This window comes from Bactrocera tryoni, chromosome 2 (assembly GCF_016617805.1).
Source record: "Bactrocera tryoni isolate S06 chromosome 2, CSIRO_BtryS06_freeze2, whole genome shotgun sequence".
In the NCBI taxonomy this organism is placed as follows: domain Eukaryota; kingdom Metazoa; phylum Arthropoda; class Insecta; order Diptera; family Tephritidae; genus Bactrocera; species Bactrocera tryoni.
In genome coordinates this window covers 52185093-52197407 of record NC_052500.1, presented here as the reverse complement: position 1 = coordinate 52197407, position 12315 = coordinate 52185093, and the positions used below count along the sequence as shown (strand labels likewise).

Sequence of the window (12315 nt, the reverse complement as noted above, 5' to 3'; positions counted from 1 at the left end):
TCACTGTGGAACATTTTTGGGATTATTGTCTGGGGGGTGAGAAATTCCAAGCCAGGGTGATGGTACTAGGTCAGTATAGTAAAACCCTCAAAGGGTTTGGCGTTCGTATGTGTCAGTTTTTTTTTATGACCTTTTAAATTTTTTCCTTATCTTGATATTTTTTCGCTTAGTTGTAACATTTTGGCAAAAACGTAGTTTAACACAACTCGCGAACCACTATTATCTATTTTTCCAATCCATTAGACGGTTGTAGCAGCTTTTACACACTATATTTGGTACCCAATTTTCGTTCACTATAACATAAGAAAAAATTTAAAAGGTCATAAAAAAACCTGACATGTCTCTGTATGGAAAACTGTTTATTTGACGATATATCTTCACGAAAGTCAGCATGAATTGTTGTCCAAGGCAACGATACAATCTGCGAAGAAAATGGTCTAATCGGAACATAACAGCCTTACAAACTGGAGGATCAAAATCAAGTTCTTATTTGGAACCTTTTGTATTTGTAAAGGGTGTTATAGCTTCGATGTAAACGAAGTTAAGTTTTCTTGTTTCTTTCTATGTATTTTTGGATTGTTAAAGAAGATTGTAAAAAACCGTCTTAGCGTCATCTTTGAGATCTTGAAAAAAATAAAAGTATTTGTTATAGAAATATTTTATAGCTTTCACGTAATAGCTTGATAAATTAGTAAATAATAAACCCACATATAATCTTATAATACTAAGTAAGAGACCAATAATATCTTTTATTCCGCAAAATCATCATTATTGACGGCTGCCTGCCGCCATTGCAGACAAACAATTAGGTGCACTTCATTGTTGATTTGATTGAATTTAAGTGGCTCTATTCCATTTTGCTTATTAAACACATTTTTCTTCTCTTCTCTTCTACTCTTTTCTCTTTTGTTGGCGTTTATTGTCGCTGCTGCTGCTCAACTGAATACTACTTGGATAACTAAATGACTAACTGCTACTCGTAACTTGTCGTTGCCAATCTACTTGGCGCTACGAATTGCATTGTGGGACAACGACACTACTAATGGTTGCCTATTTCCACTATCGAATGAATTACCCGTACACTTTGAACTCGCACATAAACGAACAAACACACGCTGACACAATTTCCGCTGCAATGCAACTGACTTATTTGCACATTTGACATACTAACACTTTGACGATTAACAATCCCCACGATGAATGTACGCGCACTGTATCCGACTACCATGTCTGCAACCACTTTATCACCACGTCGGTTTGTTTTCCGCTGGATTTTTGTCCATCTCATGTTCGTGGCTGTCAGCAGCACCTTCCTGCAACCGCATATGACAACATCACGCAGCTCGTCGCTGCTAATCAAATCACAGCACGTACAACACATCTACTCTCGGGCCCAACTACAGATCCCAATGGCAGTAGTAGTAGTGTCATAGTCAATGCTGTGGACACTGGCTTACTGCATCACCATCAACAGCAGCAGCAGCAGCAGCAGTTGCTGAGCGCAAAAGCAGCAGGAGCCGGAACCGTTGTCGGAGCTGGAGCTAGTGCTGCAACGGTTGTCACAGCGACCCATTCAGCGAATGGCCTAAATGAGGCACTAATCGGTTCGCCCACCGCCGCGTACAATGCCACCCACCAGCAGCAACAGCAGCAACAACAGCAATTGCATGGCGCTGGCAGTGGCAGTGGCGGCACGTTGCCACCCGGTTTGGGCAGTGGCAGCGCTTACATACTCAACAGTCTCATCAATAGTAATGAGAGTTGCAATAGCAACGGTAGCATCAGTGGCAGCAACGGCGGACTGCATCATAATGTAGTTGGCGGCACTATAGGTCGTGCAACAATGCTGCACCATCACCAACAGCAGCAGCAGCAGTCACACCATCCGCTACCCGTGCCACATCCACTCGCATACAATACACTCGCCGGCACAACGGGTGTGAGTGCCAGTGGACGCCACCATCATAGCGCATTGCCGTCGATGTTGCTCACCTCACAGACGTCGGCGTCGTTAAGTGGGATCGGACTGTTACTGAATGCCAGCAATAATAATAGCAGTAGTAGTGGTGGTGCCAGCGGCCTGGGGCTAAGTATGACGGGCGCGGCAACGGCATCTGCGGCCTCTACAGCAACGACGTCCTGCAATTCGTCCAGCGACTTGGATGACAACATAAATATAAATGCCATCAAGGATTGCTTAATGACACAGCGTGTGCCCGAAAGCTGCGTCTGAGCTGGCAATTTATGCAGTGCGCCGAGAAAGGCGCCAAGCAAGTCCTACAAGTGTGTGCTGCGACGTGAAGTCACTGTTGTACGAACTCTCGTAAAGTGGTATGTATGAATGTGTGCCGCAAGCAAGTGTATGCCGTGTATTGAAAAAAAATAAAGACAAAGTACGAAATGTATAGTGAAAATGCTTACAAAGTAAAAGTATGAGGCATGAAAATTTGTAATGAAATAAGTAAAGGTAAACTAATAAGTCCATACCAGTAAATATAAATAGATATGTATGAAGGTATAACAATGAAGTTGTGCTATTAAGCTATATTGGCTAAGTGGCTCTGAGCTGCTACCTGCTTCAGTACGTCCTTGACAAATTGTATTAGGCATAAAGTGCAGTTAGATTGATGAGCGAGTAAAAAGTTTCCCTGCAATTAGCACCAGCGCTGCAAGAGATACTGACAAATTCTTGCGGACGAATGATTAAGTAGAGTTAGCAATTTCATTTCTCAAAATTCTAAACAAACTTAAATAATCTGCGACATCAACTCTGAATAATGCACAGCAATCACTGTGGTGCGCTCGTTTGATTGACAACTTCTACCGCATTATCTTCGTAGCCTTCAGAAAATATTAAAATTTTAATAATGTTTAGCTTTTAGTATCAAGCGGAAGATTATACCAAAGAGAGTGCACTTACTATACTCATAAAGTATGTTGCTTTAAAATTGTAGTAGCTCGACTGGCAGATTTCTGAGTCTTCAAAAATATAATTTAAATGAGTCAACCATTTTCAGGACGTAATATAATAATTCACAAATTCGTAAAGTATATGTTTTGTTAAGAGATTATTCTAAATATGTCAATAAAAATGTCATCAAATCGTGTAGAAGCAGAAAGAAACAATTCCATATTCAACAAAATTAACTTTCAAATGTTGAAAAGCTTTTACTTCTGTATTGCTCTAGATAACGTCATATTATATTTATACCCGAAACAGGATATATTAAGTTTGTCGCGATGTTTGTAACACCCAGAAGGAAACGTTATATACACGGTTTATCCGGAAAGTAATAGGACTGAGTCGTTTTAAAAAAATCTATTGAACCAATCGTTACAACTCTTTAAAAACTTTCAAATTAGGCTCCTTCTGCGTCGGTGCAACGCTGCCAGCGCGATTTCCAAGCATTGAAGGCGTCACGGAAGGCATTCTCCGAAACAGCCTTGAGAAGCGAAGTGCATAATGCTTGGATCGCCTCTGTCGTCTCAAAATGCTTGCCTTTCATCGGCCTTTTCAGGCAAGGATACTCAAAATCCATAACTCGTCACACGTGATTACGTTAATCAAAAATTGGGTGTCACTTTCATACATGTTCATGTCCTGATAGGGGTATACAAATAAGCTTGTCTCTTCATTTTTCTTTCTGACCATTCACAGTAGTAAAGCTAATCGATAATATGCAAAACAAAACTAAGTAGCATTGAAGCCAACGGCTTTACGACTCTCAAGAGGTATCCCTTTACTCTCTTACACGAATTCAATTCGATAATTTTGTTGTTGCTTTCGGTTATAATTTTTATTACAAGAGAGCAGAAACGAGTAGAGAAATGGTGAATCGAAGGCAACTCATGTAAGCTATGAAAATAGATAAACTGACGATTGGTTCATTTAATGACAGAGTTTGGTAAGATCAGTTTATCATCGATGATCATAAATTATTACATGTTATATGACCAAAAATGTCCACTTAAATCTTCTTGCAAGAGCAATTGTTTTCACATGTTCCACTTATAAAAGGATTATCAAAAGGTAAGAATCTTCAGTCATCGCGAGCTTTTCAGTATTTATTGCATAAACTCTCAACTGACTAAGGATGGTTAATACAGCTGCTTAGACTAAATTGAAAAAATATGTTGAAAAATATATCTTGAAACATGAAATCGAAACATAATGAATTTAAAATAAATTATGTAAACACTAAATAGACTACGTGAGTAAATAGTATGATAATATTGTAAATAGGGCAATTACTAGTTAGTAATATGTATATGTAAAATAAACTAATAGTAAACATTGTGCCACATATTGTAAATATAAATATTTATTTTAATAATATATAAAACGGCGGTTCTAATCTAAAAATGAAATTTTATTTCAAAATTCTATAAGAACATTTAAAAGTTATTACCTAATTACTAAAAACGTTCATTTGAAACAACTCTAAAGTATGAAAAGAAATAAGACAGCGTATATGCACATAACTTGTTAATAAAAAACTTTAAAGGTACACACACTTTAGTTAAAATATTCATATCAGCAAGAAACTGTCACACCATTCGATTTGTCAAAGTTTCGAGATTAACGAATCGACCAAACAAAAGCCACAAACGAAATAAGGAGACCTGAGAGAATATGACAAGCGGTTATTGTACTCTAATGAGGCAAACACATACTCTCTTGAGTTCCATTCAACCGGTTAACTTTTCTGCTTCTTCCTCACAAAACAAAAGAGGAAATCTTAAGTATAATGAGCAGGTAAGTGGCGAATCGAATGCGGCTTAAGTTAATGAAGTACATATCCCTTAACATATCGTTTATCATGTCAATATTGAAATGGCATAGACTTTTTAAAATTTATAGAGTTAAATTATATGTATGTATTGTTAAATTTACTATTTTAATATTTTGGTTTATAAATCCCAGTTGTTAATGTTTGCCAACATTTTAAAGTTAAATAGAAAATTTTATGATTTAAATAAAAGCGTTGTTCGCTTATTAAAAAATATTATTTAAAATTTTCATTGCAAAATTTCAGTTACTTTTCGTTACAATTTGAAGGCGTAATAAATTATAGCCAACTATTTTGTAATAAGTGTCTGTTTATAATATTTCTTAAAAGTAAAAGTTAACTAAAATAGTATATTGGAACGACCTGCATCTCAGCCAGAAAAATATTAACTCACAGTGTTAAAATTTTCGTATAAAATCTTATGTGTTAATATTCGAATACATATTTATTCAGAAATAACATTGTGACAATTATTTGACCGATTTAAAAAAAAAAACAAGAAAAAACGTTAACTTTAACCTATAATACCCTTCACAAATATGCATTACAAGAGCTTTATTCGGTCAATTTGTATGGCATCTATATATATATTGACTCAATCACACTGTTACCTGTTACCCATGCTAAATTAAGTAACGATATCTCGTTAAATGAAAAAGTTCTCCTTATAAGCACTTTCTTGGGATCGTACCGTTTGTAACTTCTTAGTGAGAAAAGAACTGGTGGAAAATTTCAGATCGATATCTCAAAAACATATATATGTATATACGTTCATCGACTCAGCTCGTCAAGCGAATTTATAATATACTTTGAGAGAAAAAGGTACCCCGAAATTGTAACTTAAATTTCGCGGGTAATTGATATTTCAAAAACAAAGTATTTTGCTAAGTTGATAGGACTGTCCTATACCAAATATAAGCTCGTTCTGTCAACGAGCTGCTTAAGTCGGTACACCTCAAAAGTTCGTTGCGATTTTTACAATGGATAAAAATGATGAACAACGAACTTGCCTCAAATTTTGTATTTCTAACCAAATTTCGAGTACTGAATCATTTTAAAAGGGTTACAGTGATTCAGTTTTAACGAAACCACAAGCCTACCAATGGTACAAAGCCTACAAAGAGAGTCGAGAGATCGTTAAAGACAAGCCTTGTTCTGGACGACCTTCGAAGATTGTTAGGCAAGTGTTAGAGAGATGGCAAGAGAAAATGATTTTGATGTACATTTTGGGTATGAAACACGTTCTTGCTCGACTCGACCCGATAAAGATAATTTTTTGTTTAAAATAGTACCGTAAACAGGTATGTATCTTTGGACATGCTTGATCGTGCGTATTCCGATTCCACATTCTTGGAGAGCATTATAACTGCCTACGAAACATGTGTTTATAAAATTCAGATAAAAAAAACAAGCCGAAACCAACAAAACCCCGCCAAAGCTGCTCCAAAATCAAATTGATGCTAATTGTTTTTTCGATACTCATGATTTGGTGCATCATGAATTTGTTCCAGAGGTGCTGTCCGTCAATATGGAGTTCTATTTGGCCGTATTCCGGTGTTTGCGTGAGACAATCCGTCGAACACGAGCGGAATATAATAATTCATGGATTTTACATGATGATAATGCACCATCGCATCGAACCAAGATTGTGATCGAACTTAAAGTCAAAAAAGCAATAAATACCATCGATCAACCACCGTATTCACCAGATTTGGCTCCGTGTGATTTTTTCTTGTTCCGCAAACTGAAATTGGCGGAGTGTGGCATGCGTTTTCAGTTGATCGAAGAGAAAAAAGAAAATTCGTTGGAGAAGCTGAAGGCCATCCTAAAAAGTTCTTATGAATCGTTAGCTAAACTATATACTATGACATATGGTGGGCGACTTTGAAGGCGACAAAAAAATTTGTACTTAATAGGGTCTCTGACATTTCTTTTTGGGTGTTACATAGCCTGTTCATGGTATAAAAATTCTTCATGGTACTATTTCGGACGATATAAAGGATTTTCCATATTTCTGCTATGCAAAAAAAACTTCTTAACACTTCGAATTCGACTTGAGGAAAAAGAAAATAACTTTTTACACCTACATTAAACATGCAACAAGCTCCAATTATAAAGAGTATATTTTTAGAGATGTGGAAGTTGGCGCCGATATCGCATCAAAGTGCGTATTAAATAATCTTTGTGTATATTACTAATTATTTCTTTCGAAAGAGAGTCTTCAGACTCATTTCTTTGCATTTTAGAAACGCCACTACCGTTTATTTAGTAGAAAAAGTAAGTTTTGGCACAAAATGCAAGGTGTTGAAATAAATTTCCAAGATTTTTAGCATTGTTGTGTCGTCAGTCAAAATGTAAAAGAAAAAATCCAAATAGTGATGCTTGCCTTGGCAATTGTTTGCCGTCTAATCGCCTCTTTGAATACAGATAAAGATGTACCCTTTTAGACCATTACTTGAATCCCGTAAACATTTTAAACTGTCTTTTTGTAAAACCGTAATTATGTCCTGAGCAGCGTTACGAACTGAGTAGATGGTGTCGTGTTCCTCTGTAACTTTGCACACTTCAAGAAACTACTCATTTGAACTGAATGATCAAAAGTAAGTCCTTGCATGAAAAACTTTTTTTATGTGAACAGTTATCTTGACACTGCGGTGCAACATCTGAAGACATTTTTGAGATCGAACCACTATATCACAATGCTGTCAAACAAACTGAACGATCAAAATCAAGTTCTTGTGCGTAAGGTCTTTATTTGTACACGTATTCTACTTTCGGTGCAACCGAAGTTATAATGTTTTTTAATGTACTTATCTAATAAACTTAACTGCTTTATTACATTCACCACTAAGTTCGTCTGAATAAATATATCGTTTATATTATTTAATAATAAAAAATAAAAAAATTTTCGAAATTAATATTTTTTTTTTCAATAAATTACCCCAGGCATATCAATTTCAAAAAACGATATAAAATTAATTGCATAATTAAGTTGTTATCACTTCTGCTGTCAGCGCGACTTAAATATATTTATACAATTTCTATTCACTACTTCTAGATATGTAACTAAAATGTACATTTAAATGCTGCCGATATCTACATATTACATTAAACTGCTATGTTTAATTTAAAGCTAAATAAACAAATGGACTTCAATTTGAAATTAATTTAAATAGGCATAAATATGATAATACCTTTACTTACATACTACATAGCACCTCTTAAAAGACTTGAAACTATTGTAGGCTAGAATTTGTTTACCGCAAACTAAGCCACAATAAATATTAAAAAATATATAACATATAAATATGGTATTTTAAAATAACAACATAGACTAAATAAGTTTTTATAAATAGCTAAAAATGCATTAAAAACAAAACAAATATACATGAGTTTATATATCGCATGCGATAAAAAATGACAGTAATGCAAAGCATGTGAAATTCGGGCCCTGAAATATGTCTGTAAATATTTGCGAGGCATTTCGTTTTGCATAAATAAATGCAACAACAAATATTTGCGAGTAAACCAAATAAAAAAAAACGTAATAATAATAATTTTAACCACACAATAAAAAAACTTTTTAACTAAGCCTTTAAGCTGGGAAATTGTGAAAAAAGAGAAACTAAATAAAATATGTAGCTATATTATAAATCAATAATGCGTAGAAAAAGTATTTAATTGTAAACAAACATAGCTAATAGGATGTGAAAATATGTACATCAATTACAACAACTAACTACTAATAAGTGTAATCAAACTGAATTGTAATTATGAGCATACAATTACACCTGCAGTTACTGTCATGAATGGTATTGCCCACTACCACTACCCATGTAATATGTATATAGATATAATACAACTTGTAGGTACAGTATCGAATGACAAATAAATTTGAAGCAAAAGTTGCGAAACCTACAATTAAATAGAATTATAAACAAGGATAAAGATAAAAAAAAACTAAATTGCATATTAAAAAATAAAAAAATTTAAACAAAAAAAGAAAATGCAAAAAAAAAATGGCGTGCATTACAATGCCGGCTTATAGAAAATACCTACATTCATATACTTAGTTTAGTATGCCTAGTTTTAAAAATTCCAACATAGACACTATTTATTGCAATAGCTACACTATAAATATCGACAAATCTGATCTGGCATTAGCTAATGTAAAATAAAGTATAACATTTTAAGTGACATTGTAAATTTTTTGTAAATAGCCAGTGATTGTAAATTAAATAGGCGGAAATAAAAGTTTAAAATGGATAACATAAAATAAGACACTATTAAAATTACACAACTGTCGAATGATATTGAAACTGTTAGTGTATTAAAGAAGTTACCATCAAGAAATACATAGAAATAAATGAAAATGCGAGTATAAACATTTTAGATTTTTGGTTTTATTTTCGGAAACAATAACAGTCTGGGAAGGTAAGTTACAAAAATGCTATTTGAATACATTGAAATTTGAAAAATTTTACACCATATAATATCAAAACTACCACGCTCTAAATCAATCAAAACGAGAAAAGACATTAACTTGGATTGCACCAAAGCTATAACACTCTTCACAATTAGAACTTGATCGGTCAGCTTGTATAGCAACTATAGGCTACAATAATCCGATCTGATTTTGATCGGATGCCACGCCCATAAAACACCATTAAACGAAAACCTATAAAATAACTAAACGCTAAATAAAACGGTAATATTATACATATGTAAAATATTGGAGTTGGGGTACTAAAAACCAAACATATAGAGCAGTCAGCCGGATGTGTGAAAAGTTTTAGCTTAAATTTATCAATTTTAGGCAGAAAGATATACTGTTATGAGTAAAACACGAAGTCAACCGAAAGTTGGAAAATCTTTATATTAAATATTTGAGGGTTTAAGGAAAGTATTGGCCCGAATGAATCAATTATTTAGCTAACTCATCTTTTTTTAATTGACAATTGAACGATATGTTAATTGCTTCTTGCTTTTTGTGTTGGAAAGTGAAAGAGTCAAGTGGAATTTAAAAATATGGAAGTATGCGTGGTTGTTCTGCGATTTTCGTACTATGACCTAGAAATAAGAAAACAATGCCACTTACACACACAAATTTTGTCGAAATCGGTTGGTCGAATCCCTAGATATGGGATTTCATCCAAAAGTGGGCTGCGCCACTCACATCGTCCAATTCTCACTCCGGCTCCCATAAAGCCATCTTAATGTTTAATGTTTCTGGTTTACTTGACTACTGATGTATTGCGCTTTTAGTAGTTTTCAATAATACCGTTATATGCGGGTCAGCGAGGTTATCTTCCGAAATCATCTATTTTCATACTGTCGGTAGGAATTCTTATAATATTTGTGCTAGGCGAGTTTGGTTATTGTAGCTTTACTGGTTTAGGAGATATGTACATAAAACTTATTAGAGAGCGGGTCCACTCCCACAAAATTTATTTCTCGTAAGATGGTTTGCGATCCCCTGTGCCAAATTAAAGTTTTATATCTTAATTTAGTGCTTTGTTATAAGACTTTATAGGTTTTTGGTTTTGTGGGCGCGGCAGTTGTCCGATTACGCTCATCTACGAACTCATAATTTTGTACTAAGGAACCCTCATACTAAGTTTCATCGATATATCTCAATTTTTACTCAAGCTACAGCTTGTACGGACGGGCGAACGAACAGGCAGCCCGATGGATGTTGCATACGTTTTAAGAGCGGTAGGGGGACAAAAAATTCAATATCTTTGGAATGGTATGAATGAACAAAACTTTTTTTGCAGATTACTAAAGGTGAATATTTTCCACGTTATGTCACATAATTTTCCGTTTTTTAGCGTGAAGAATACATGAAAAATTTCAATTGTTTAACAGAAAAATAATAGAAAATATTATTATTTAAACAAGTGGATCGTGAAAAAAATATTTGTAATGTAGCACGAACATTTTTCTGTGACTTCACAAAATTTCATCGATTTATCTGTAGTAGTTTATGAAAAAATAATTTTACAATTTTATAGTGCACTAAATTTCAACCTTCAATAACTTTAACAAAAAATAGAATTTTGACGAAATATTTATATCTCAGGGCTATGCGTCTGGTCTCCTTTCTAATGAACTGCTAATTTTCAAAATCGGTGATTTTGCAAATTTTTTTTATGGAACAATTGACGTGGTTTGACCAAACTGCATTGAATTTTTATTTAATATTAACTCACGGAGGATTGACAAATATAAATGCAGCAGATTTATTCAGTAAAGTACAAGTAGTTAGCAGAAAAATGGTTAAACAGTAAATCACAAGGTGTTTGTACTCTGACAACATGTTGATACAGAGTTTACTAGTTTTATTCTCCCAACGTTGTATGTATCACGTAGTCCTTATCGAGCTAGACATAGGATTATATAATAGGTAATCCCGACATCCCTATAGTGAAAATGTGCGAAATTGAACTACAACCACACCCATTACATACACAACACACTTTTAAATTTCATCTGATTCTTTCACTTTCCAGTACTCAAATCAAGAGCCAAACAATGTATGCGGATAAAACTTTGCACGAATAGTGCCTTTAAGTTGTGTTGATTTATTTTAAAAAACTGTCTAAGTTGGACCAAAATTAGTCAAAGTCCTAATACCAAATATGTGAACCTCAGATTCTGTTACGAAGTTCTTACCTTGTCAAATACGTAGGTTGCTATATATATTTCTGGCCTAATAATGTAAATAGGCATATTTATCAACGAAAATGTTTTTTTTTTTTTTTTGTCGATTGCTGTTTTGTTTCGGGCTCAAACGCATAGATCCATGATTCGTCACCTATGACGATCTTATAAACGTCTTTTGAAGCACCGCGATCGTATTTTTTCAACATTTCTTTACACCAATCCACACGAGCCTTTTTTTGGGCGATTGTCAAATTGTGCGGGATCCAACGAGAACAAACCTTTTTTACGGCCAGATGTTCATGCAATATCGAATGTATGCTGGTGGGAGAAATGCATAGGCATGTCTCTATCTGAAGGTATGTTACATGACTGTCTTGCATTATCAGTTCACGTACGGCATCGATGTTTTCTGGCACAACGGCGGGTTTTGGACGACCTTCACTGAATTCGTCTTTGAGCGAGCGTCGGCCACGATTGAATTCGTTGTACCAGTTTTTCACAGTGCTATAGGATGGTGCTTCATAGCCATACAAAGATTTTAGTTCATTGATGCACTCTTGTTGTGATAATCCACGTCGAAAGTTGTGAAAAACGATCGCACGAAAATGTTCCCGAGTTAATTCCATTTTTTGGCCGAGATGAATTTTTTAATTCCCTGTAAATAAAAAAATTCACGATTAAATGACAAAACGTTCTGAGTGATGTTATGCTAAAAATGTCAAACTTTCCAATGGAAATGTCAGATTGCACCTGGCAACACTTAGTGTTGCCCTAGGTCAGAATATATATAGCAGCCCTCGTATACCATTGAAATTTGGAAAAAAAAATTCACGAGAGTATAAAACGTTCGATTACACCC

At 34.5% G+C, this 12315-nt stretch overlaps 1 protein-coding gene across 2 annotated transcripts in view; it reads left to right on the top strand.

Annotated features, from left to right (window-relative positions):
- LOC120769367 (neural cell adhesion molecule 1-B) overlaps positions 1-3268 on the top strand; it is a 138987-nt gene extending 135719 nt beyond the window's left edge. Inside the window, exon 19 of one of the 2 annotated variants that reach the window (XM_040096330.1) lies at positions 1307-3268. In XM_040096330.1, coding sequence (XP_039952264.1) covers positions 1307-2233 — 927 coding nt within the window. In that variant the 3' untranslated portion in view covers positions 2234-3268. Of the gene's footprint in view, positions 1-1303 lie in introns of both variants that reach the window. The other variant, XM_040096328.1, reaches the window with a different exon arrangement.
- Positions 3269-12315: the final 9047 nt, after the last annotated feature.